Here is a 27,974-nt window from a genome sequence, read left to right as displayed (position 1 = left end):
AAGGCAAGCGGCCGGGGGCGGGGCCTCGAGGACAGGCCAGGGCTGGGCAGCAGGCAGGCCCGCGGCGAGCGGCTGATTGTTCGGCCGCGAGGTCGCTGGGGCTCTCGCAGCGCAGAGGAGCCGAGAGTGATTTGCCCGGAACTGCGCGCGGGCGCGCGCTCTGCCTTGGGCGCCGGGACAGCGAGGCGCACGGGGCCCTTCGAACAGTGCGGGGCTGGCCGCGCCGTCCAGCCTGGGATCTGCTGTTAGACGTTTGGAGCCGCAAGGAAGATGCCCAAGGGCGCAGAGTTCAGGCTGAGAGGCTGAGCGCCGTCCTTGCAGCGGCGGCGGCACTTTGGCGTGCGCGGGAGCTCAGAAGCCGGTCAAGAGCGCGGCGGAAGGACGCGGAACGCCGGCAGAGCACCCCTTGCCCGGATCTGTGGGGTTCGCATCGAGTACGGGCGGGTCGGCCCGGATGGGCGCAGAGATCGCGGCCCCCTCCGGGCGCTGCGGAGCAGCCCGGGCACCGGGGGCCCGCTGAGCGCCGGAGTCGCCGCCGCGGAGAGAACTTGTGCCGGCGGCCATGCCCCGGCGCGGAGCCTAGTTCCGAACGGAGTACCCGCGGGCCCGCTTGTGCCCGCGGTCGCCCCAGACCTTGCAGCCCCCGCGCCCCGCCGGAGTTCGCAGCGCGCTCCAGACAAGATGGCGCGTCCACTCCGGGGAGCGCTTCGGGCCCCGCGCCGCTCGCCTTGTCTTCTCCTGTGGCTGCTGCTGCTGCTTTGGCTGGAGCCGGCAACGGCCGCGGCTGACCTGCGGGCTCCCTGCGCCGCCGCCTGCTCTTGCGCTGGAGACTCGCTGGACTGCGGCGGACGCGGGCTAGCGGCACTGCCTGGGGACCTGCCCGCCTGGACCCGGAGCCTGTGAGTGCCACTCTCCCCGCGCTCCCTGCGCCCCGCCGTGCCTGTCACTTGGAGATGGCGCGGCGGGAGTGGTTATCTGGGAAGGGGGTGCGTGTTGAGTTGTTTGCTAGTCCAGTTGTATGGCCTGGAAAACTTATCGTGGATTGTAGTGGTGAGATCGTGCATAGGGGTCCGGAGGAGAGAGGGCGTACGTGAGCAGTCTGCAGGAGAGAACTGTGTGCCCCTTTAGGGTCTGGAAGTGAGCGAGCGTAGGTTGTGAGGGTCTGGAGGGGGAAAAAGTGTGCCTTGTGGGGTTCTGGAGGTTAGCGAACTTGGGTCATGAGGGCCTGGAGGTGAGGGACTTGGTCTTGAGGGCGATCTGGGAATGAGTGAGTGGGTGTCTGGGGTTGAGAGAATGTGAATGAAAGCCTGTGGGTGAGGTGTTTGTTTGTATGTGTGTGGGTAGAAGTGGGAAACATCTGGAGGGGAGAGTGTGAGGAAGTCTGTCTGGGGGGGTCTGTGTGTATATCTTTATTTTTTTCCTCTCCTGTAACCCAAGTCTTTGGTGTCTTAGCTCCTTGGCTTTCTAGTGGGTAATGAATGAACGTGACTATTGGCTCGAGTCTTGCATTTACATTATTAATGAGAATGTATGTGTGGCCGCCTTTTCATCCTCCAGGACCATGGTGGCCTGACTTGGCCTTCGCTGGGGCAGAAGCAACCTTCTCTGGAGGACTCCTCTAGTAGTTCTGGAAATCTTACTGCTGGGAGTTTGTCCATTTTATGCCTGATTGGCATTTTAAGGAACTATGTTCCAGACCCTTCCAGTCTGTTCCCCTGGGGCCCTCTTGAGCTTGATGATCCTGTGGGGCACCCCACCCTCTAGCATTTCTCTTCTATAAATGGTGCAAATTAGTTTTGGAGTAGTGCTACTTCAGGAGAGGGTGCCAGGGACTTGGTTGATTTAAGCAGAGTTTGCTTCACCCAAAGAGGCTCTTTATCTGTGTTGCCAGGATTTTGGCCAATAGAACTTAGTGGGACACTTCTTACTGTGGAGCTTTGGCAGGAAAAAATACGTTAGACTTTTGTAAACATGGTAGAATATAACAGCTTTTGAAAACTTCTAAACAATCTGGTCCATGAGTCAAAACCCTGTCCAGTTATGGGTAATTGCATCTCTGCAGAACTTTTAGTGCCTTCCAGAAAAGGCCTAGCTTGAGTAGTCTGCTTTTCAGTTGAATAACTGGACATCTTTCTTAGAATATAGAAGAGGCACAGTAGTAACTTCAGGCATGGCATTCAGTTTAAAAAGGAGAAACAAAACTGGTGACACAAGTTTTAACCAACACCTGTGGCCTGATCTAAGAAAATGTCTGGATATCTGCTAGGGGGTGGGGATGAAAAGTTAATTCCTTTCTAATGTGAAGATCCTGTACCTCTGAAAATGGGGCCCAGATCTTTCTTTAACTTGGACCACACTACATGTTGTTTGATGATCAAGTACTATAGAGTTCTGAAGCTGGACTTTTTAGTTGTGGTTAGATTTTCTCTTCCATATTCTGCAGCTTCTGTGGAATTCATTGATTTAGTGAAAACCAGTGATCATAGTGTGGGTTTTAACATAGGCAGTGGCTGGGCTGTGTCAAGTAGTGAAAGGCAGAGCCCAGCACTGCCATTGGCTAGTTCTTTATTTAGTTGGGCAGTCTCGGGTTATTGTGGTTTTTCCTTCACATACTCTTAAGGTAGTTTTTTTCTTTTTCTTTTTCTTTTTCTTCTTCTCCTTTTTCTTTCTTTCTTTCTTTCTTTCTTTCTTTCTTTCTTTCTTTCTTTCTTTCTTTCTTTCTTTCTTTCTTTCTTTCTTTCTTTCTTTCTTTCTTTCTTTCTTTCTTTCTTTCTTTCTTTCTTTCTTTTAATAAATGCATGTGGGCAGAATCAGAGTAATCTTCAGTGTTCACCTGTTGGAAAAGTGATTCCCAATGTCATGTGTCGGTGGCATTGTGGGGAAGTCACTTAGTTCAGAAGTGGTGACTTCCCAGGGTGTCCTCTTATTTGCACTTTCTGTGGTCACTAGATCCACTTTACCTCGCTTTTTTATTTTTTAGAGCAAAAATTCTGGTTGTTTTTTGAGCTTTTTGTTGCCTAGGAGTGACATTTCACATGATATAAATACCTTTAGAATTGCAGTCTTTTCTCTTACACATTTGATGGTCAGTAAATACCACAGTGGGTGTTTTGAGCTTCAGTAGACTTGATTGTACTGATTCTAGTGTTAACTGATTAAATTTTAAGATAGGAATAGTGTGACTTTTGGCTGGTATGTGGCAGTAGTGTTCAGTTCAAAATGGATATCCTTTGAAAAATATTCATGAAGTATTTTTTTCTGATTAAAGAAAAATGAAGCTCATGGGTTTTTTATTCCTTCTAGACCAGATTTTCCCATTTAAGTCATTAGTCTTATTCTGAATTTTTCATCAGGATACAGTTTATGTTCTTGGCTATGATTCAGTAAGACTTCAAGGAGAAAGTCTACCTAATATAATAAAATATGTTGTAGTTTACACCCTCTGAGTCTATTGTATCTCGAAAATGCTTTGACCTAATTTATAACCCCATGAACTAGATTTACTGCAGTTAGTTCAATCACTTTCAGGCCATGGATTTGAGACGGAAAGGGACCTGTGGCTTTATGGATATTTCTTTCTTTCTTTCTTTTTTTTTTTTTTTTTTTTTTTACTTTTGTAAACAGTGCATTTGATTTTGGAGTTGCTCCTAGGCCTAGCATAAGGAAAGTAAAACTTTTTAATAGTGACCGTAAATGCAGTTTAAATAGAAGAAATGAAGTGGCACTGGTGGAGAAAATACTTGGGGCCTGAGGATTACTTATTCAGCACAATAACTTATAGTTGTAGTAGTTGAGCCATAACTGAATCTGCCATCCCATTACGTAGGTGAGATTGGCATAGTCCAACCAGCACATTCATAAATAGCATCAAGCACTGCCAAGCCTTATTTCAGCTTCCCAGAACCTTAGAAAAAGTTGAACTTCTTAGAACTCAGATGTTTGCTTTCTTTGAAATTATTCTTGAGAGCATGACTTCAGAAGCTGTTGAAGAAGTATTAAATGCCATTTACCTTAGACTCTTATCTGTGGCATAACGTTGAGCAGTGTTGCTAGCTTAAATACTCTGGGAGCTAAATGATGATCCAGTGAGATTGTGATAGGAAGGAAGGGAGGTCCTGGAGGAAGCACAAACCCTGATTCTTGTTCTTAATATGGAGGAAAGACAACATGGCATTCAGAAGCAAGGACATTCTCTAAAGGACACCAGATGTGGTTATCCTGTGCCACATGAAGATGAATGCGTTGATTTGGACCTCTTTGTGTTATGTCTCCTTGTGTGTTTACAGAACCAAACCTGAGTGTCTTAGGTCAAACTTTGTTGGTTTGGGCAAGAAGTGGTGCTTATTACATTGGACAATAAATACATACCGTGGTTGCCATTGTAATTGTGAAGTAAAGGGGGCCTTTGTCTTTCAAATTTTACAGCTGTGCGGGGAGGCCCAGGTGTGCAGGGTGCTGTGAATTAAGGCTTTGGAAAATACTTCCCATCCTGTTTATGCAAATTAGACTTAAAGTAAAGAACAAATTGTTCCAGAACCTAAACTGAGAGTCTTGTTTTTTTTTTCTGTTTTTCTTTAAAGTAGGTTATTGTCCAGATTATCCTGAGGTCTTCTTTTCTACCATTTCCTCTTTGTGTCTCTATATCACGTAAGAAGGACTCAGAAGAAATTGAGCATCTTTCCACTTGTTGGGATAGGCAAAGGGTGGTTTGGAATAGTGAGCCTTTTACACATGGGTAATGGCAGAGAGAAAATCTGGAAGGTGCAAGGGCTTTCAAAGTTTTAGGGAGCTTTAGCTGAAGCTCAGAGACCTTTCCTTTGTAACAAGTATCAGAAGCCTGGCCTTGCTTCCCCCTCCATCCTGGAACACTTGTCTGTTACTAGTTCTCTGACACCTTTTTTTGAGTTAGGGGAAGTCTCTGGCAAATAAAATTGGTTATCTTAAGAGAAAGTCCCCCGGATATGAAATTATCGCCATAAAATCTAAGTTTTGAGTGCCTAGAGACCCTGCCTCCCCTTGCTCAATATAAATGACCCATGTTGGCACACAGTGTCCCTCTTGCCTTTTAGATATGTCAGAGTGGTTCTTTCTTCCTTTTGCAAGGGATTGTTTTAAAAAGGAATGTGTTCATCTTGTTCTATAATTACATTTGTTCACTAGATTTCGCAAACTTTGGACTTTTGAATGTATTGTCTGCAATAATTCTTCATCTCCAAAAAGATGAAGATGAACCAGTGCAGTGTAATGAGAGCTGGTTCCTAGTGGATGTTACAATCTAGGGCACTCCAGCTCTACTCCTAGGGCTGGAGGTTTCCTTCCCTGCAGCGTTAATTCCTTTGCCTGGGTTCCCCAGGCAGAACTTCTCTGAGCACCGTTTGGATGGCCTCTAGCTGACCTTTTTCTCCCTCAGAATCTATGCTTACAATGAAAGGGCCTCTCCCCCATTCTGCAGAGGTGTCTCCTTGGTGCAGAGTCTTTTCAGCCTCCTCTCTTTCAGGGTGGACAGGAATGTGAGAGAGCAGGAGGGTTTTGTGTGGCTTAACAATGCACCTGGCCCAGTTTTGTGCACCTGCTAAAGCCCTGAAGGTCTTTTAGCTGGGGAGGCGAGGGAAGGCCAGAAGGAGGTTAAAATAGGTTAAAATAGCCTACGGTTATTTTAAAAGTGACATTCAGAGGCAAGGGAAATCTAGAAAAGGGATTCATGGAATTGAAAGTCACTATAAGCAGTGAAGAATGTTGGTTGTCCCAGGTTTTTTTTCCCTTCTTTTTCTTATTTGTTAAAAACTCAAAAGGATTCCTCTGATTTACCCCATAGGTTGAAGAACTTTATGTTTCTGGAGCAAGCCTAACTTTCAACTCTCTTTGAATGAGCTTGGTGACATTTACTCACTGAGGACCTTCCCCCTCCTCAGCAACTGCAATTTGAAACCCTGGGGGTCTTTTTAAAGCTAACAGGACTCTGGGCTGTGTTAATATTCAGAGCTGTTTACAATGGATGCAGTTTCAAAGGCTGAAGGCATTGTCTTGAGACAGGCGGGAGGAGGGGTAGAAGAAAAATTCCCAGGCAGAGGAAGAGAAATATCTAAAAATCCCCAATGTTCCCTGGCCTGTGGGAAATTCAGGGACCGTTAGTGGTGATTTTTTTTTTTTTTTTTTTTTGGTGACTTATGCATGACATTGAGCCATTCTACCTCATAGCTTCAGTTCATGTTGTGTGTCCATAATACGCCTGTCTTCTTTTGTTTCAAGTGCAAGTGGGAATTATTAGTAAGCAGCTCAGATCTGTTCTTATCTCCCCATGCAAAGAAGTAGGACTTTGAAGACCAGAGGTTAAAATTTTCTCAATAGTTTACCCTGTTGGAACTTGCACTTATTTTTTTTTTATGTAACCGCAGAGTTTAGAATAGTGGTCCAGACTAACCAGTTAATTGGCCAGTTACATGACTGGGGCTGAGAAATTTTCTGCTGACGAACTTGATACATGACCATCATTGTCATTAAGGAAAATAAGTGGATAAAGATTGTAGGAAAAAAAATGGAAATTGTGGTTTGTATATGGTTCAGTTAGAATTTGCCAGTTTGTATCTTGTTTCCTTTGGACAAGGTGTGCTTATGATTTTTTTTAATCCAAAAGCTTTATGCTTTATGTATTTATACCATTATGTTTTCTATAAATAAATACTTTATATGTGGTTTTTGTCCAAGTATTTTATCATAGTCTTCTGAAACATAAGCTGTGAACCCAGTCTTCTTATAAAAGTCACTTCATTTTTAATACTATTTCTCCATTTCCTTGGGTTTCATGCTCTTCATGTCTTGCCTTCAGTTCTTCTCTGTGTCCTCTAAATGAGCATTTGCTACCCAACTGCACCTCGGGTCTTCGTTTGGTTTACTGATGGGAAAAGAAGTGGGTAAATGTGAAGCTCTCTTCACTTTTATTCTGTTAAATGTGTAGATGTTCTCATCCCTGGTGATCACACCCAACGCACACCCTTCACTGGGGATAGTGATGAAGAGATCAAAAATTATTTCTAGGGTCCATCCCTGGCTCTACCATCCAACAGTTATGTGTGTGGTTTGGGGCGACTCTCTTTCCTTCATTTCTTAAAAGGGATCAGAATATACTATCTTACAGCTACAATGAGGACAAAGATAACACGTGTTTAGTCTAATTCCTCAGTGTGGGTGGGTCAACTTGCTGATGATTCTAGAGCACAATATGAAGGTTAAGGCCTCAGTAGCTCAAATTTTGCACCCTTTCTTTTGGCGATTCTCTCTAAGTCAGATTTCCTGGTGACAAAGGCTTTCCTGGGAAAAGTTTACTTTTCTGATATGAAGACTTCTTTTGCAGTGTGCAGGGGGGCAAGGCTCAAAATCCAAAGAGTCTTCTCCCATAAGGTTTTTGGTGATATCTATAGAGAGAAACAAGTGAAACTTCATGTGCCTTTGGGAAGTTCAGACAAACAGGAACAGGCCAGAAACAGGAGGGGATGCTATGAACAGTTGCAACAAATTACACAAATTATACAATTAGCAAAAATTATTGAGGTGGTTTATAAATGTATTCCAGTTGTGCAAATACTTCTATTTAGCGTTATCCTTTTGGGAGGTGGGGTGTGGGAAGGAGGTAGGGAAGCGAGAGGCCCTTAAACTAATAATTCAATTCTATTAATTCTCAGGGTTTCATTGAAACTGAGCTGGACTGAGATGCAAGTAACTCTACTCAGTCAACAGCTTGGAAAAATGCAGGTGTGCGCCTCCAAACATAGGTTCTGTTAAAGACTTTGGGGCTGACTGAATCTTCCACTGTACCCACTTCTATTTGGAAATATTTGTGGGAGGAGGAGGCGTGAGAGGAGTTGATTGTTGGATTGTATGCAGAGAGCTGGAAAGCTCTGACATTTTTCATTTTCTTTGTTTGTTTGCAGTCCTTTGTGGGGGGACCTAGGGCAGTGAGCACAGAGTCATCTGAGGAATCTGGCAAGGACACCACCTGAAAAGCCGTTTGCTGTTTCTTCTTCTGCACCTGTACCTGTGTTCCTTCCCCAGTCAAAGGCCATGATTCACAGCCTTGCCCACACAAACGGCTAAGATTGTTTGCATCTTTATTACTATTTAATCTAGCACAACCAGTAAAGCTCATTGTGCCAACAACCAATCCGTTCATCTCTGCAAATGTAATACATCTTGGTTTCCTTATGAACCAGGATGCAGGTTTCAATCACTGCTCTTTCAGTTTGTTTTGGCAAAAGGTGCCATTCAGAGAGTTTAAAGAAAGCTTGGCCTGTCTCTTCTTAAGCACTTTGCATTGATTATTCTTTAAACTTTTGTGGTGCACAGGTCTCTAATCTTTTAAGATCTGCAGGTATTTTCTTCTCAAATCTCATATTTGGAAGAAATGAATGAAATGAGTGAGGGTCTATTCTGTAAGCAGAATTAGCTGGGTATTGAGAAACAAGCGGAGGTCATAGAGGTATTTTTTTTTTTCTTTAGCTGATTAAAAACAATCTCTCTATTTCATCCTCTAAGACTCCTTTATGCAGCTTTTAGCAAGTGTCCCTCCCACCCCCACTTCCTGTCCTTTGCTCCTTCTACCAATTTATAATGTGCAGTTCAAATAATTTGCCACTTTTCTTGGTTAGAGCATACATTGATTGCACTGATAAATTCTTTCTCATTAGATTACCTACATGATGATAACCTGTTAGAGACAATAAGGATTGAGCACTTTTGAATTGGGGAACAGATAATCTCACTTTAGTTCCATATCTTGTAGTTTCAGTGCTCTTTGAAAGTATTTGCATCTAACATTTTAGCACTTTGGGCTGGGTGGAAAGAAATTAATATGCCTAGGCAGTGACAACAGCCAACTGATTGGGAAGTAGGCTGTTGAGGAGAAGATCTGAAAAGTTTAAACAAAAATCTAAATTAAAGGAACATTAGCTATGCAGCCAGGTACTTTAAATAAACTAACCTGCTTTTGTTAGTCTAGGGTGTTTTTTCCTTACCTTTACTGTGGAGGCAGCTAACATCTGCACAAGTGGACAAAATAATGTAATGAACTCTATGTACCATCCTCCAGCTTCAATGATGAGGTGATCAACTCATGGCTCCTCATATTTGATCCCCGCCCCAATACAAGTCTCCCCTTCCATGTTTTTGGGAAACAAATCCAAGCATATCATTTCATCCGTAAATGTGCGCGTGTGTGTTTGTGTGTGTGTGTGTGTGTGTGTGTGTGTATTTAAAAAAACAACAGTTTTATTGAGATGTCATTTACATAGTATACAATTCACTAAAGGGTGGTTTTAAGAAATGTGAATTTGAACAACTTTTGAAAAAAACTTTATTTAAAATGTTTTTTGCAAAGGGAATTTTGGTAAGCTGTATATTTACAGACTATTGAGCACATACTGTGTGAATTCTTAATTTATGTTTTCAGAATACAGCTCTTTTTTGGGAGGGGATTAACTGGGAGGTTTCTACTATGCTACTAATTATTGATTGGAATCATTAGTGAACAAACAGAATTATAAGTGGGTTATTTAAAAACTGATGTTTCAGATATTATTACTTAATAGTGGGATAATTAGCCATTGGTTGTAGTTAAGCAGTGAGTCTGAATTGAGTTAACTATTGTTTACTTTGTAAGGCCTGACCCTCCAGCTGTGGCTACTTGAGGCTGCTTTAAATAGAGTTCGAGGCACCCTGTAAGAAAATCTTCTGAAAGCAAAGAACTAGGTTCCTGGAACCCTCTGTGCTTGATCTAAACTTCACACAGATTTGAAAATGCTTTTCTCCAAGTAGCTGCGGAATGCTTTTATTTTGTTGTGTAAAAGTCCATAGTTTAATTTCTTCACTTCCTGTTACTTGCTTGGTTAGGAGACCCTTTTAGAATAGATTTCATGATGGCTGCAGCTTAATTAGGAATCGGAATGGGAGTTACATAGTTATCCAAGTTCTAGTCACTTGATCATAGTTTATGGGATGATTTGCATATTCTATTTGTGAAAATCTAATTTCATATAGATTATGCATTGTTCACTGGTTTTAAAAGCAGTCCAACATTGTCAGGTTAAACTCACAGATATATCAAGTTTAATTAAATTTATGGTATTTAATTAGATACCATCTTACAGTGGATTCTGTGTTTAGAAAAGTGGAAGCACATGCCAAAGTGTTTAAGAAAATTTGTGGGAGAAAAACTTATGATTGAGAAAATCTAAGAATTTAATTTCTATTTTGCAAATTGGGAGAACTTCATTCTTTCATCTCATTTCAGCAGTGCCGTATCTTGGTCCAGCACTATGCATCTTGCCTACATTTTAGTTTTCATTTTATTTTTAATTAAAAAAAATTTTTTTTTGTCTGTGATTTCTCTCCTTCCACCTGGGCTGTTGTGAGTTTCTGGCATACAAGCTCCCAGTGCTTGCAAAACTTATAAACAGCCAGAAGAACTCATTGCTTCCAGGAAGTTGGTTGTTGATGCAGCGAAGTGATGGATGCAGCTTGAATGGGACAGGGTTTCCTTCTGAGTTCGAAGAAGAGATACAGAAAGCAAATGCAAATGTTTTGCAGCTATTAAGGTCTGCCTCATCCCAAATTCCTTGGAATATTTTCTTGGACTTGGTGTCTGTGTAGGACTGTTGACCACAGGGTGGTTTGGTCTTATTGAGGGTGTGCTTAGCCCAAGAGAAAAATCTGGAACTCTTCTATGGTGATTTTTGGATTCTTTCACAAGTTCATTTGAAACAGTACTTAGACATGATTAAATTGTATTGAATTCCAGACTATCCTAAAATAAAGACTGGCAAATATTATTTTTAGGGTATCTAGGGAACTTTATTATATTTTTATTATATATTATATAGTCTTAGAGCTCAGTTCATCTTTCTGGGCAGAAAGGAGCTCACATTTTCATTAAGCTTCTTAAGAGGTTCTTGACCAAAGAGGAATAAAAACTACAGACTTGAAAAAAATTAATTTTCTTAAAGCTATGAAGGCAGGCCTGTGGTAGGATGGGAAAATAGCCCATGGCTGGGTCAGGAGATTTTGGAGTTTTGTCTCAGCTCTGCCCCTGATTGGCAGTGTGACTTTGGGCTAATCAATTAATTTCGTTTCTGTAAAGGGATGTATGACTTCTAAGACTCCTCATTTTCAGGTTTATGATTCTATTCTAATTGAAGCAAAGAGGGAATAAACTTACTACTCATTTGATGATAAGAATTAATAAATTGATCGATGTGTCTAAGATACTTACTTAAAGGTAATTCTTACATTTCAGTACTCCTGAGTAGAATCTTCAAATGGAACCTTGGGCAGCAAAGGGAAATAGGGCATGGGGGCGCATTTTCCCTGAGGGAACTTTTTGTGGGCCCATAGGTGTTGTTTAAGGGGAGCAAATACTTCATGGTATTTCTCTCTTTGATTGGTCTCTCCTTTTTCCCTCCTTTGGCCCAAAGAAAACTATGGAAGCTGATACAGACCTACTGTAGATCCTTCATTTAGCTTTTAAGAATTTAGATCAGAAATGGAAATGAATTAAGTGCATATTTTTCCAGAGTCACTTATCTCTCCTTTTCTTAGGGCTACTGCAGGCAGCGTCTCTCTCAAACAGGCCTTCAGTGCATAATTGGGATGAATGCAGTTATAGGCGATACTGATAAATTGCATTAAATGACAGGGTGGACTACCTGTAGCAGATTCAGTAGTAATCACCAAAGGAAGGGCAGCTACACACCTCTCTGTGTATCCTTTCTAAGCTGGTTTGTCATTGACTATATGCAGGGAACATGGTGGATATTAGAGTAGTTTCGACCCTTTTACCAGGGAGCTCTTTCGTGTGTGCCTTTCAAGGTGGAAACTCAGCAGCCTAGTATGTGTAGTCCTGTGGCTTGATTTCTCCATATTTGAGCTTTTTTGGGGGTCAGATTTATACCACTCTATCCATTTGCCTGGGTTTTCCTTGATTTCCTCTCGATCAAACTGTTCTTGAAAATCGTGATCCCGTTATAACTGGACTCCTTAAAATACTTTATTTTGCAAGAATCTAAGAGATTTTATTTTCTGTGTTTGGAATATCCACCTTTATTCCACATGGAGTTGTTAGTGCCTTCGGTAGAAATTCTTGGGCTTTTTCTCTTCCTTCTACTCATTCTTTGCCACGTAAATTTTCATAAGGCGAAACTTTTGGATTTTTTCTCTTTTTCTTTAGAACAGATCCTTGGGATTTGGAACCTGTTTTGGGATACAGATAAAATGCAGTGAACTTGGAGCCGTAATTAGTGGTTTGGAACTTGACAGGAATTTTCATAGGAATTAGGAACTAATTTAGGACTAAAGCAAATAGTCCAAAGAACTTGATTTTTTTTTTTCTTTTTTAGCATTCTCCCTGTAAGACCTCAAGGTGGCCTTTTCCCATCTGCTTTCTGAGATCAAAATAGGTTAAGTAATTCTTCAACCCTTCCCCAAGCCTCTTTTGTCAATGTCAGGCATTCTGTTATTCAGTTGACCTGGTTCTGGTGAATTGATTGATTGATTGATTGTCCTCTCCTAGTGGATTCTCAGTCTATCTGCTTAGGTAAGTTTTCACACATCTTTGTCTTTTTTCTCCACTTAGACTTGAAAGCAGCATGGATTGTTCAATTTCATGTACCTAGGAATCCCTCAATAATTGTTTATTGCCCTAGGACTTTCCTTCTTTGGGCCTGGTACATTTTTTTCTGGATAGAAGTGATCCTGTGTTTTCATTCTTTCTCAAAGGGGTTCTAAGGTTTACTTTTTTTTTATTTTATTTTTTTAAATTCCAGTGTTTATTAAAATTATTGGGTGACATTTGTTAATAAAATCAAGATTTACTTTTAAGTATGATTACTTCTAATTAACCTGTGTGGAGGACTTAATGAAAGTGCTTTTGGAATTTAGATATAAGGTGTAAAGGCCATTTTCTTTGTGCTGAGGATATGTAGTCCCATGAAGAGCCAAGTAGAGGAATAAATTCAGAGGCTTTCTTCACTCACTGGTACTCCTTGCTGTGTAGACCTTCAGTGATAAGTTATAGCTTGTGGATTGTCTGATACATGTCAAAGAGAACTTTTGGAGAGAATATTTGACCTAAAAGAAAAATTATGGAAGTTCCTCCCTTTCTTTCCCCTTTCTCCTTAATTTCTACTTTCTGCTTGAGAACCACTTCAAAGAATCAGAAGTGTTGGTGCCAGACGCCATGCAGTTATTGTTAAAAGAATTTGGAAATATAATTGAAAACAGACTTTGTTAAGCAAAGCAGATCTAGGCGAGTTCTTACTTTGAGAGAGGAGGGGATTCCAAGTTTTTCCTCTATTTGGAGCTGATGGCTCCAAACACTTGTTCTATGAGATGAATCATCTGTGAATTCTACATCTGGGAGTTATATATTGGGAAATGGCATTCTTTTTAAATGTAGAAGAAACACAAAAGCTTAAAGTTACAGTGTAATTGGAAAATTCTGGTCAGAGTATTAAAAAATGAGCACCGAAGTGAAATTGGCTGAATAATTGGACATGAGATTGTGATACCTAAAATAGACATGTTCAAATAGGGAAAACAATGACAGCCACACTTATTTATTGAGACCTGTCCCCTTTGTTTTGAGACAGATGGCATTTAAAATTTTTTCATAAACATCAAATAATGGGACTCATTAGTTCAGGCAAATGTGACTCGTGAGTCTGAATTTATTTGTCTTGAACTCTTTAAATACTTTCAAGCTTTGTTAACCAGTGAAAAGCCCAGAACGGTGCAGTGTTTCGTTGGCTACTAGGGGAGATAACGTCGTGTCCTTATCCTCTACAAAGCTCTACTTTGTTGCACGGGTGTGGTTATGAGAGGGTGGTAGTAGTGGGGATGAAGCATCCATATTGTTAGGTGGCACAACGGTAAGAGCGGTGGCTCTGGAGCCCAGCTTCCAGGGTGACTTTGGGCAATTTACTCAATTTCTCTCTGACTCAGTTTCTTTTTGTGTTAAAAGGATATTTGTAGTGCCTACCTCGCTAGTTCTGAGAACAAAATTGAAATACTTCAGAATTTTTAGAAGAGGGCCTAACACATAATAGAAGCTTGAGGAAGGTTTGTTACAGCTATAGCAGTGATAGCAGTTTACATAATTGCAGCCAGACACATGTACATTAACTAATTTAATTATCATCTTAACGATGAAATATATTACCTCCATGTTAACATGAAGCCCAAAGTGGTTGAATTACATGCCCAGGGTCTAGCACTGTCCATAGTTGGAACTCAAACCTGATTCCTGTTTTTAGAAAGAATACTGTAAAACTAGGCTTCTCTGATTTCTTGTCTTTGTCTGTGAATTCCTTGAGGCCGGTGATTGGTCCATTAACTCTTTGGTGGCCTGAACTACTTAGCATAGTCCTAGCCATAGAGCTAGTGCTCCATAAGTGGTATTTTGAATGTGATCTTGAAGAGCATGCTTCTTCATTGGGAGAGGCTGGTGTGTCACAGCCCATTTTTGGTGTACCTCTTTGGTGGAGGGGGTGGTAGCATGTGCATATATCTCACCATCTGTTGTTTATTGTTTCTATTAGGTTGTGGTTTGTGTTTCTGTTCCATGTTTCTTTGGTTTCTGGAGCAACTGCGAATATTATATGCTCAGGGATCAAAAAAAGTAAACTATTTATAAACAGTAAAGTATCTTTGGGTTTGGAAAGTGTTTTTCTCAAATGCGTGTATATTTGGTGGCTTTATTGTAATCTCACCGATAGATCGTTAGACAAGTTGCGGATCAAGGCACATTTAAAAGATGGGCAAGTCACAGGCCAGCCTTGTATAACCAGCTTACAAACAGCCTTGGTGATAAGGCCCTGGTGTTAACGCTGACCTGACTGATGTATTTTTAACTCTGGAACATATAAACAGTTTAGCCTCCTGATGGAGTTTATACTGTGCCTGAAATCTTTGGCACGCCTTGGGTTGTGCGGCCCTGTGAGATATATGGGGTTCTGGGGGACTGCTATGACACCAGTGGCTCACTGCCCCCTAACCTTCCTTCATTAAAAAAAAGGACTGCAGCAGAGAGATAGAAGGAGGAACAGTGGAATTCATCAGTGATTTTTGTATGATAAATTTTACGTTCAATGTTTCTTTTACAGTATTTTTTTGTCTTATGCAGACTTTAGAAGGGGAATAGACAGCTTTTTATTCACATCTGTTTTGTCCCCCTGCCAGCCACAGGAGTTTTTGCAGAATTGAAATTGGAACACATGACTCCCAATGCCTAAAGCTCTGGCTGTCCATCTGCCTCCCCACCTTCATCTTTCCTTCCTACCTGGCTCCATGTGTCCTGGCCACCACATGGGATTTTTTCCAGGCCCTTATAACACTGTGCACGTCACATGTCCCTTATATCCTGTTCCTTCTGCCTAAAAAAATGTTTTTCCCTCTTTGCCTTGCAAACTCCTACTCATCAGCCTTAAATGTCTTTTCCCCTGGAAAGTATTGCTAACCTTCCATCTGGGTTGGACTCCTGCCCAAGGATTCTGTACTACTTTATACAGAAGTTTCATGTGATATTTGGTTACTATCTTGTTCACCCGTTAGTCTGTAAGCTCCCTGAAAGCAGGGACTGGTTTTGTTTTTGGTCTACAGATATATTCTCAGAATCTAGCATAAAGCCTGGGACATATTAATTGCCCAGTACAGAAATTGGTGGAGATAGAGCTATTGACATTCATTCTATGTAGTTCTGTAGGTCCTGTAGAAATACTTTTCCCAGACACATAGGGTAATTTAGGCTCATATATCTGTACATTTCCTAAACATGCCTTATCTCTTTGATGATTTCCTCAATCTCCACCAAATATTAGTGTTGAGAAACTTAAAAGAATGGAAAAGAAGAAGCAGCATATAGAACCAAAGTTGAAAGATTACAGGTAGGTAATGTACATGCCACATTAAGAATTAATAGTCTTAGTCTGTCTCTTGTGGAAAGGTGGCTTTTAAACCCTGTATACAAGTATTGTTACTGAAATCCCTTTTATCCCTTTTCAGTTGAAGCATGTGACCTGTATGCTACATGGGGTCCCGGGCGTCGTTTCCCTTCCCGATCTCCAATGGCTGTCCTTGGCAGGTGGAACAGCCCCAGCAGCTCTCCTCCGTGTTGCATTTGGCGAAGGAGCCCATAGTGCATTTCCCAACTGTCGACATGGTCTCTCATTTGCTCTTTTGCTGGAGCTGATGTTTGGAGTTTGCTTTTTCAGAGCTGACACTGCAGGGGAGAGTTGCTTCTCACATAGACCGAGGCTGTCTAGACACCCTTCCCTTGTGGTTATTCTGCGCAGTTTATGCTGAGCCCTGGCCAGGCAGCTGGTTTGGGTTGCTTGGCTCTTCGTTATTTTACTAAGTACTCTACTTTGACAAAAAGGGCGACCAGGCCAAGATTGTTTTTCTCTCTCTTTGCGGGCAGAGAGAGAGGCTGCTCTCTTTGACCAGAGCAAGCTGTAAGAACACTGACGGCAGGTTACCGTGCCCTTGGTGGTTCAATCCAAAGTAGCAACTTAGATTTCTAGAAGCTTCCATGGCAGAAAACTTTGGGCAGATAGATTTCTAACCTGGCCCCTTTTTGCATGGACCTCAGGTGTGGGCACTCTCCTTGAGATGCTAACTAAAGGAAGTGGAAAAGCTGTGTTCTGCCCAGTGAGCTCTGCCTCAGATGTTTATTTTAAAAGTATCGAGGTGTCATTGGGCTGTGATTCTGCCATTTTGTACCCAGTAAGATATGATTGTTGAGGAGGGTGACTTTATGTTAAAGGGGTTTTGTACCATTGACCTGTTAGCCTAGTTACCATGCCTTTATTTGAATTACTTTTAATTTTCTGGTGGAACATGGTAGACATACATGTTTATTGAGTAAAGAGGAAACTACAAAAGAAAAAAATAATCTTGGTCATTACTAAGCTATTAATAGTATCACTTTGTTGTGTAAATTTCAAGTAATATCTGTCGTCGAATACCAATTTTGAGTTATATTTTTTTAATACAGAATTAGAGTTGCTGTTCATTTAAATTTTTTAATTGGGGATATAATTGAGATATAACGTTATATTGGTTTCAGGTGTACAACGTAATGTCTACTTTTTTAAGACTCCATAGCATGAGTATTTTTCCAACTTTAAACATTTTAAAAAAATACAGTTTAAGTCATAATTAAACTTTCTCTTATATTGAGAATTTAGTTTTTTTCCTAAACGTCCTTATACATATATGTTTATACATTTTTTATTTCCTTAGGATGAGTTACTGAACCCAATTGCTCTGGATATGCAAATTCTTAAGACTTTTGGCACCACTTCTCCTAAGAGGCCACCAATTTATGTGTGAAATTGTGCCCATTTGCCCCTGCACCCTCAGAAACATTAGAAACTTTTTTTTCTGTAACCAAACACAAGTTTAATACATGAAAATTGCATTGAATTGTTTTAATCTGTATTTCCTTTTAAAATTTCTTTTTCTGATGCTCAGTTAGGCAAATAAATTATCTTGTGTCCTCAACTGTGAACTTTGGGCTTAAACACCAATATGTATCCCTAATACTAGAGATGATGTGTTTTTGAGAGTATGAAAGGCCTCTTTCTCCCAGGTGTCATTGCATAGAAAACTGCTCTGTGTTACGTATCACTGTTGCGTATCACAAATTTTGACTCTGAACTAGGAAATGTTTTGTGTTCTTCTTAAACCGCAGTTGATTATGTGTACTAGAGGGGAATTTTTCAGTGGCTTCGCACATCCCCACATGTAGCCCCAGTCTGCTGTAGCCCCTGCGGAACCAGCCTGCCTGTGCCCAGGCTGCCCTGCCTGTGGCCAGCATTTCTGCTACATACAGCTGGTAGGAATCAGAGCAGATTAGCGTGGCGGAGAACCCTTCAGGAACAGCTTCTAGCAAATGGAAATTATTTTAAAACAAATTGATGTGGTTTTTCTGTCAAACCTACTTGGAGCATAAACAAGGTTGGACTGTAAGCTTGCTTCCCTTCTACAAATGAGCCCATGTTTAGAATGTGGCTTTCAGCGAAGTAAACATGGTCTCGAAAGTAAGTTGTCATTGTGTTTGTCTGATTCAAAAAGTAAAAGTAGTGCACTATCCAGCATTCTGTTAGTCTGATCACACTCAAGACTTTCCTTCATTTGTCTTCCCGCCGCAAATGTCACTACTTCCTGTAAAGATTTTAAAGGTAAGGAGTAACTTGGTGTTGAAAGGATTAAAGGGGAAGAAATGCCCAGTCAATTTCTGTGGTAAGATAAACATTTTAATCTTAACCTCTTTGCCGTGTAGGAATATCAAAAACGTCTTGCAAAATACTTAACTCTATGAGTGTGTGTGTACATGTACACACCCTCCCATTTGAGCATCTTGGAATTCTTTGTCAGTTGCAAGGTGGTTCCCCCACCCTAGGGACAATGTCAGCTTTATAAAATTGGTCATAGCCCCCTCCCCTGCAGAAGATGAAACAATGCTATTAATGTTCTGATTATATATTAATGAACAACCAGGCCAAGGGACTATTGCCAGAAAAGCCACAAAGTGAGAAAGCCACTAATATCAGAATGAACTTTGCACTCTGAAAGTGTGAATGATGTTGGGTGAAAGAAGTTTATTGCATAAGGGGAGCAACTGAAATCCCTTTGATGTTGGTTAGCATCCTGGCCCCTTTAGACTTTAGGACTTCCCAGTTAACTACAACTTTCCTGGCGAGGGCAGCACCGTGGTGTGGTGCTTGAAGTCTGGGGGGACCTGCTCTGGTCCAAGAAGGACCATCATACCTGTGTGTGTGCACTGGGCTTCGGAGCAGGGAAGGGGTGGTGGAGAGGAAGGGTAGTGGGAGGGTGTCGACCATTTATAACTGCTTTTAGTCAACTTCAACAAAGTTTAATCTAAAGCATAAACGTATAGTCTCACATACCCACTCCCCCAACTTTTCCTCTGGAGGGACTTTTCTAGAAATAGTATTTTATTATTCTAAAATCTCAGAATAAGGTTAGATCTTAATCAGTTAGACCTTAATCTTAATCTGACTAATTTATATTTTCCTTATGGCGGTGACATTTCCTCCTGCCTTTTGGATTGTTCTTAATTTTTGAATGGCTGGCCATTGGAAACCCTGCTTTTCACAGCCTTATTAAATAATTACTCAAAGGAGAAAAAAAATGCTATTTCAAAATCCTGAGAATTTTGTTTTCTGCGAGAGGATAAACTCTAAGTGAAGTTTTTCACTTTTGATGAATTCATGGGCATAGCTATGGTAGAGAACAGTTTAGGAAGCAGAAGAAACTAATTGGGAGGGAGTGATTTTTGAAGGTGGTGTCATGTCTTTAGCATCCAAAATGTGGATATTTTGCTTGCTTCCCATTTCATTGATCTACTAGCATTTAGAGGAAAAGGTTATTTCTGAATTTTTGGTATTTAAGTGGCTTGGTGGAATTTTTAATCTGGAATTTTGAAAGCCTGCTAAGGAAGCAGTCTTTTTTTTTTTTTTTTAATAGGATTATTGAAATGTAATTTAAGTGCCGTAAAAGTTATCCTTTTAAATTATATGATTAAAGGTTTTTAGTATATTCATAGAGTTGTACAGCCATCAGTACTAATTCCAGAACATGACCCTAAAACAAAATCTCGTGCCCATTAGCAGTCCTCCCTACTCTTCTTCTTATCCCCAGGCAATATCTACTTTTTGTCTCTATGGATTTGCCTAGTTTAGATTATAGAAATGGAATCACACAATACAGGGCCTTTTCTGGCTGGCTTCTTTCACTTAGCATAATGTTTTCAGGGTTCTTCCATGTTGTAGCATGAATCAGCAATTCTTTCCTTTTTATGGGTGAATAATAGTCCATTATATGGACATATCACATTTTCTTTAACCATCAGTTGATGGATTTTGAGTTGTTTCCACTTTCTGGCAATTATGAATAATGCTGCTATGAACATTGATGTACAAGTTGTCGTGTGAATGTATTTTTTCATTTCTCTTGTGTAGATACCTAGGAGAGTGGAATTGTTGGGTCATATGGTAACTCTGTGTTAAACTTTTTGAGGAACTGCTAGTTTTTTTTCAGAGAGGCTGCATGTACTCTTTTGACTTCCATCAGCAGCATATGAAGGTTCCCATTACTCCACAGTCTCACTAATAATTGTTATTGTCTGTTTTAATTATAGCCATCCTAGTGGGTGTGAAGTGGAATCTCATTGTGGTTTTGACTTGATTTCCCTAATGACTGATGATGCCAAGCATCTTTTCATTTGCTTGTCGGCCATTGATGTCTCTTCTTTGGAGAAATGTCTATTTAGTTTCTTTGCTCATTTTTTAATTGGGTCATTTGTCTTTTTATTGTTGAGTTACAAGCAGAGCATATTTTAGAAAGAGATAGGTGGTACAATTTTCAGTGGTTTAGATATTGCCCGGGTAGAGATGCTTTTCTCTGTTTTTCCTTCCTTAGGTGAACAGTTTTATGTATGTATGTATGTATGTATGTATGTATGTATGTATGTATGTATGTATTTATTTATTTATTTATTTATTTATTTATTTATTTGATTTATTATTTATTTATTTTTAGGTGAGGCAACCCTTGGTTGACCTCACAGATTGCAAGGACCTTGTTAGCTTACAATCCTTTATTTTTTAAATTTTTTTATGCCTACAGCACCTGGTCTTTCTAGGTGGTCTCCTATACAAGTACTAACCAGGCCCGACCCTGCTTAGAGATCAGACGGGATGGGGCTTGTTCAGGGTAGCATGGCCGTAGACTACAGAATTTTATTTTTAAGACTTTTAAGATCTTCAGGTAGAAATATAATGGACAATACTTGCTTGATTTATTTGGTTTCCTTATCTTCATGTTTGTAAACCCAAGGAAGGAGGAAATGTGGCAGAAGAGAACAGTGGTTATTCTTGCAATGAATCCAGATTTCAGACTCTTTGGGAGAGCTCATTACACAGTGTTTGCTACTAAAACAGGAGAATTTGTCCTCTTGTGCATACACATTTATAGTCAGGTCTGACCATTTTCTCTGCAATTCCTTTGCTCCAGGGCAAGCCTGCCTTTGCCGACAGAGCTTTGCAGCTATAAATTAGACAGAAGTGCAGTACTGAGGCTGTCCAAATGCAGGCAGGCTAATTGCTCTGGACAGGTTTACAATAGGGAGGTGTGAAGTGTTTGGTGGAGACCGGAAGCTGGGGGGAGGAAAGACATATTGAACTTGGGCAGCTTTGGAGTGGTGGGCTGACACAGCTAATTGAAAAGTATGGCCTTCGTGGCTTTTAATGGGAAAGGAAGCTGAGGCCTCACAGTGGTTTCTTTTATAGCAAGAAACTGAAGCGAGAGTGGCTCGCTAAGGAGGTTTGTACTGAAACTCTGCCAGCATTTAGAATGTTGAGACTGGGTGTAGAGGATCACATCTTCTGCTTTTGGTTTTTAATTTCAGACTCTATAGTCCCATTCTGGATGAACCAAGTGGATGGAGCTAGGAATTCTGGATGGTAGTGGGGAGCTTGAGAGGAGGCCTTCATGTACATTTTGGAAAGACATTGACAGCCCACCTTTGAGATCTGCTGACTTAGGTAGACTGGTCACTGGGCTGATTTCTTTAAACAAATGAAATAGTAATTTCATGGTGGCCTTCTGTTAGTCCTCCAGGCAGCCAGTAGGCATTTTCTAACTCCTCCATTGACCTTGGAATCTGAATTTGTGGTGCTTGGGCCCGGGAATCTGCATATCAACCAGTGCTAAGTGGGACACTGATTTGGAGGCTTAAGTGTGAGACCTGCTGCCCTAGACTGTGGGCTCCCTTAGGCTCAGCTACAAGTTCTTGTAGTTCCAAGTCCCTCTTCCCCTGCCTCTTACCATCCTACGTGCCAGAAGCTTTTTGAGCTCAAATGGTATAGGACTGGGTAGTTCCTTTGCCAGCTGAACCTTTCCCTCCTCAGGGCCTTTGCCTGTGCTCTTGCTACTGTGTCTCTTCTGCGTAACTTTATCCTTTTGGTCTCAGGTTAAACATTTCCTCAGAGGGCTTTCCCTAGAGCACCAAGGCAAGGGTGGCTGCTGCCTCATTCTAGAATAGCCTTTGGAACACTGCTCTCGTTCCTTGCTCAGTGTTCATCTTCTCTTCCTGGCTGTAAACTCCATGAGGGTAGAGACTGTCTTACGGCAGTGTGATCGTGGAGACTAGCGCCATTCTTGGCACAGAGAAGGTGTTTAATAGGTATTTTTGTGTTCATTAACTTCCAAACCAAATGTGAGTGACCACTGGCTTTTCTGCTGTATTGGATTATCCCAGGCATTGTTTCCTGTGTCCCTGAAACATCTGCCTACACAGACCTGTAGAAATAGCCACTTGTTGGCTGTCTACACATCTGCCATTCTGGGTTTGCTTATTATCTGTCCCTTGGGGGTTAATCAGATAACATTTATGGACCAGCTGCACCCACTGAAATTATTTGTTTATTAAAAACAAAAATAAAAAATGGACCCATCTGCATTTATGTCAAACTCCATGGTAGCATGTTCCAGAAAGCCCTTTCAAAGGTGGGTTGTGAAAGGTGTGGAGGTGTGGAGGTGATAGGATCTGCCTTGAGATGTGTGGTAGTTAATGTGTAACCTCTTTAACAAGAACGATGTGGGTGTTTGTGTGGCCTTGCAGCTACCTTGGGCTCCTAAACTCAAGCTGCGAGTTATGTGTTTGTGGTGAGTACACAGCCTTGCAGATCACTCATACCCCCTAGGTTTAATTTCCTCTGGTGGAAAAACCACCACCACTACCAACTGATAATCCTCTCCTGTGAAAGGTTGGAGACACTCAAATAGTGGCTGGAGAAGCCTGCCTTCGACTGCCTCTCCCTTACCTGTTCTCAACACACATACACAGTGAGGTTAAGTGAGATCAAGAAAGAGAGGTGGAGAGTGTAAGGTCAGAGGGAAGAGGGAATCAGGCTCTCCTTTTTTTTTTTTTTTTTTTGATGGGGGTAGGTAGTGATTGAGATACAGAGGCACATGTTCCTCATGTAGATAAGACAGTCTGGTCTGAGATCCAGGCACTTGCCTCTTTGGTGCGTGCTCTTTCAACAATACCTATTGCTCCTTCGGGCGTTGGTGTCTTTGGGGATTGTCCATTTGAAGGGACCAAATTAGAAATGAGAGAGCATGATTACAATAAAATCTTATGGGCAAACTAGGATAATTTTGCTGTACTATAATTGCCTGTTTTCATGTGAGGAAAATAATTGCTGGAGTTAGGGTAACATAAAACCCAGAGGCTAGGTGACCCAGGTAGTGGTGTATCTGGCTTAACAAATAACATTTTGAAGTACTACCTACCCCTAATGGCAACAGAAACCACCAGTTAAATAAACCAGCTGTTAAGTAAGAGCAAGAACAGGAGTGTTTGCACAAACCACCTTTAAATTTTTTGATCCTTGGCGAATGTCAGTTGGTTTGTGAATTATTAACTTCAGTGTGCATGAGGAAATACTGGCTGCTTAAGTGTCGTGTATATTTTTACGTAAGAAAAAATAAAACCAACCACACCCTCAGCTGCTACAATTTTGGGGTCAGTACTTGCCTGCTTTCACTCAGCAGGCATATTTAAAGCAGAGGTAGGAATGCTGGCCCCTAACAGACTGCACATGTACCGTATATCATAACTCATCACTTGCCATTGCATTTTGCTTGGGAAGGAACTGAAATGATTTGCAGCCTGTTGGCAGATATAAATACGATGATTCTGATCAGGCTGCATGAAGTATCCAGAATCTGAGTGAGGAGTTCAGTAGGGATATCTAGTTGGGAAGAATTGTTTATATGGGATAAGAAAAGTAGATTCAGTGAAGCATAGGAAGATGGCTTAAGAAATCAGTTTACTGTTACTTCCCATCAACTTTGCAAGAGAGCTTTGAGGTAGGTTCTTTAATTTGTCACCAGAGAAAGAGCCACCTTTCTCCACTGCCTGGATATCCTTGGCATGAAAAATGAAGTTGGCTGCCTCCACCAGGCCAAATCAGGGTGTCTCCTTGGAAGAAGCCAACAGATCTGACTGAGGGGCCACAGTTTAGCTCCCAGTGCAGAAAGGGGATTTGAGGACCTTGAATAATGGCAAGAGACTTGGAGGAATCCATTTGTGCACCTGGTTTACACAGGCACTGATATTTTCAGAGGTCCTGAGGGCCTCCTAAAGTTGGCATTAATGGACTAGTTATGTCTTTTGACTTTTACCTGGGGAGGGGAATTATGTAGAGGCCTTTATTTGGAGGGAGAGAAAGCCTAAGAGAGGAAGACTCCATAAAGGGTGAAGGTGGAGAGAGTTTGGGAGGATTGGAGCTGACCAGACAAGGCTATTGAATAGCATGTGTTCCTTTGAGCTTCACATACCATTGAGTATTGGTTGCTGGATTAACCCTGCCATAAGTCACACATAGAAATGCCTGGGTGTGGCTCTAGGAATTTGTTTGGTTATATACAGCAGGGTCTAAGCTTTGCTCATTTCCAGTGCAGAAAATATGCTTGCCATGGGAAGGGAGAAAGCAGGCACCTTGTTTCCCTTCCCCATCTCTTCATCGTCCTCAGGTGCAATGCCATTTGATATTGGCAGTTCTGCATTACATAGACTGCTTTATTCTCAAGATGCTGGGATTATTGCTGACATAGACTATAGGGCCCTGCAGCCAGCCTCCTATGTGGAAATGGAAGAAAAGAAATTCAAGCTGTAAATGAATTTGTTTTGAGGCTTTGTAGTGGCAAATTATGTGAATGAGTGAATTGAAAAGTGCCTGGTTTCTACCATCATGAATACCTAGGCCTTAGATAAATATTGACACCAGCAGTGTGACAGGCCTACCATTTGTCTCATGTCCTTAGGAATAAAAGATGTTTTCTGAGGTGCTTGTGACCTTATAAACAACCCTGACAAGTTTGTGCAGGTGCTTTCTGCAGTAGTTCTTTGGGTTTGAAAGTGAGTGGTTTTCTCTTTGTGCTTGTGCAAGCTTAAACCTATCCGAATCCTAACCTGCTTTGGCTTATTGATCCCGGTTCCATTTGCTGTAAGAAAATGTAGTTGCCAGCACAATTTTGCAGAGTCATGATTGTGTGACCATGCAGACCAGACCTGGGATTGGAGCACCTTTTTTTTTGCTTTGACAGTATTTCAGAACCAAGTGTAGGGGAATGAGGGGGAAGGAAAGCCAGTTGGGGAGTCTTAGCTGAGACAGGCTAGATGTCATAACTGAATACTATATCGAGCAAACCGTGCCACACCTTGAACCATACTTTGTTTGATCCCCTGTATCTCTGGGCTTGGAACTCATGATGCCAGTTTTGTTAGTGTGAAATATGCAGGGACAAGTCAACCACTCCCTCTCTCTCAAGGTAGCATGCTATTAGAAGGAAGTCGCGGTGGAGTTACTTGACTCGAGCAAGCTGAACACAGACTTTAACCAACTGGAGTATGATTACATCATCTTTAAAAAGAAATGTTAGAAGCTTAGGGCATTATGTGTTTATGACAAAAAGTATTAGGCAAAGAAGTCCTAGCTGTTTATAGGGAGGCTGCTTGATGTATATGATCTTATTGATGTCTGGGTTTGGTGTCATCCATGATTTCCTGCTGAGGTGGGAATTGAATGGCTCTTGTCTCTTCCTATCACACAGAGAGGATATGGAGTATCTAAAAGTCCACGTGGTATTTCTGAGGTTTCAATAGCCTGTACTTGGGATTCTAAAAGGTATCATTTATGGTTGAGTTTTGGTAGAGCTTTTAATCAACTTCACTGGTATTTACTTTAAAAACAAACTAACATCCCATAGGTACCAGTATTCATTATTTGATTAAGGTATAGTTTAGCAAGTGAAATTACTGCTAGGATCCACCCTTTAAGTTGCATCTTTGGGAGCAAATCACCTGGAACTGCAAACTGTCAAGAGATGTGTGTGTGTGTGTGTGTGTGTGTGTGTGTGTGTGAGAGAGAGAGAGAGAGACAGAGACAGAGACAGAGACAGAGACAGAGACAGAGGAGACAGACACGCACACACACACACAGAGCAAGAGAGAGAGAGAGAAAGGAGCTCTTGACTTTAGGATGCACTGGCCTCAGTGAATGTAGATGGCCATGTGGAAGAGGTGAGGCATCATTTTTAGAGGACTTGGTGAATGCTTTTTAAAAATTTTAATAAATGAAAGTATATTGTGGCTCCGTCATTTTCATGGCTAGTTTTCCATTTGACATAGTAAAATTTTAATATGTTCAAGGATAGAGGTCACACACATCAGCTGATTCTTTGTGCTCATAATTTCAATGAACAGGAAGTTCCATATTTTAATAGCAGAAAACAGTCTGTGTAAAGTAATGCATGCTTAAATACTATGTTTGTTGCATTTTGTCTTAGTATCTTTTCAACCATTTCAGTAACCAGAGCCAAAGAAGTCACCGTGGCCCTGAGAAAATGATGGAGACGAGCTTTTAAGTTGACAGTGTTTCATGACGTCTTAGTATCGTAGAAAGAAAAATGTTGCCTTTTGGCTTCAGCTAGGCATTTCATGACACATGTAAACTTTAAAAAGCACAATGGAAAAATTGACAGAACGAGATCTCAAGTCGATAAGCTAACTAATAAAGTCAGCAAAATAACTGTTAGCCAGGAGGCTGACCTTTTAAAATTGTATGTTTTCTTTAAAAAATACTTAGCTAGAGACCCTTGCATGCCTCCCTATAATACAGTAGATATATTCTTGAAAAGTTGTGGGTAAATTCAGTTTTCAAATTTGGTGGACTCCACATCAGGGGTCTGTTCTGTATATATGAGTAATCTTCATTTTTAAGTGTTGAGGTAGCTGGGAAAGGAAGGGATAAACCTAGGAGATAATATTTGATATTACAAACCTAGAAGATGATATTGAAAACCTAGAAGATAGTGTTGTGAATGTTTGATAATATTTGAAGGAACCTTGTACTTTATCTAGAATGTCGAATATTGTGGCAAATGCAAGTAAACCTGGATTTTTGTATTAGGTTTATAGTTTTTGGATGCTTGGCCTTCACACAGGCACAGAAATGTTAGAGACATTAACGAGTAGTGGGTGTAATTTCAGTTGGAAAAATAAATGATGCATGTAAGTTCAAGTGGAAGCTGATGAGACTCCAAAGTACACCCTTAGGAACTTCTTTCTTCCCAAAGGGTTTTCCTTATGACAGCTCTCACCTTGGAAGGTTGTTACACCCATTATGTCATTCGTCCCTTAAAATTTTTTTGTGTTAAAATAGTTATTTTCCTGTCTGATAGGGAAGTTCCTCTCAGGACCTTTACGTGTGGACACGAAGAGCATGAAATCACTCACTGTTAAGTGAAGAATCATTTCAGTGTGTTGGGAAAGGAAATGGATCCCAGAATCACTGATGGTTGGTAGTCATGCCAGCTTTTACACAAATTCTGTTGGGTGACACATTCAATCAAAGAAGTGTTCATAAGATGTTGCTAGTTTGCATTTTTCATATGTAAACCCCAGATTAATGAATTTTAAGGCTATATCACACTTTTAATTAACACCCTATATTTTGCAATGGTGGTTTTACAGGAAGCTAATCTCCTCAAAGTAGACATTTGTAGGGGCAGAGGTGTACAGGTGACGGTGTTAGGAAAGGAAAACATTAATCCACGACCAGAAGAGTACTGGTACACTTTACAAAGCATGTGGCGAACTGAGGATTCCAGATTTATCCACTAGGTTACTGTGTCCCTCACTTCCTGTCCCTTTTTCCTGACTTGTTTTGACTACTTTAGAAGCAAGAGTCACCCGTTTCCTGCTTCAGTAGAGTGAGGTTTCCATTTAGGAGAATCCTCCTCCATCCAAACCCTGGCCTATGAATGTATTGCCAGAGGCGAGCACCGGTCCTTGCTGCACTTTCTGTCCCCTCTGGGTCATGACTGATAAGCCCTCT

At 41.1% G+C, this 27,974-nt stretch overlaps 1 protein-coding gene across 1 annotated transcript in view; it reads left to right on the top strand.

The window, feature by feature from the left end:
- The first annotated feature begins 10 nt into the window (after positions 1–10).
- LRIG1 (leucine rich repeats and immunoglobulin like domains 1) overlaps positions 11–27,974 on the top strand; it is a 109,688-nt gene continuing 81,724 nt past the window's right edge. The window contains exon 1 of the mRNA XM_011358502.2: positions 11–899. Coding sequence (XP_011356804.1) covers positions 682–899 — 218 coding nt within the window. The 5' untranslated portion in view covers positions 11–681. The remainder of the gene's footprint in view (positions 900–27,974) is intronic.

This window comes from Pteropus vampyrus, unplaced genomic scaffold (assembly GCF_000151845.1).
Source record: "Pteropus vampyrus isolate Shadow unplaced genomic scaffold, Pvam_2.0 Scaffold41, whole genome shotgun sequence".
In the NCBI taxonomy this organism is placed as follows: Eukaryota; Metazoa; Chordata; class Mammalia; order Chiroptera; family Pteropodidae; genus Pteropus; species Pteropus vampyrus.
Note: the sequence above shows the minus strand (reverse complement) of the source record. Positions and strands in the feature narration are given on the sequence as shown.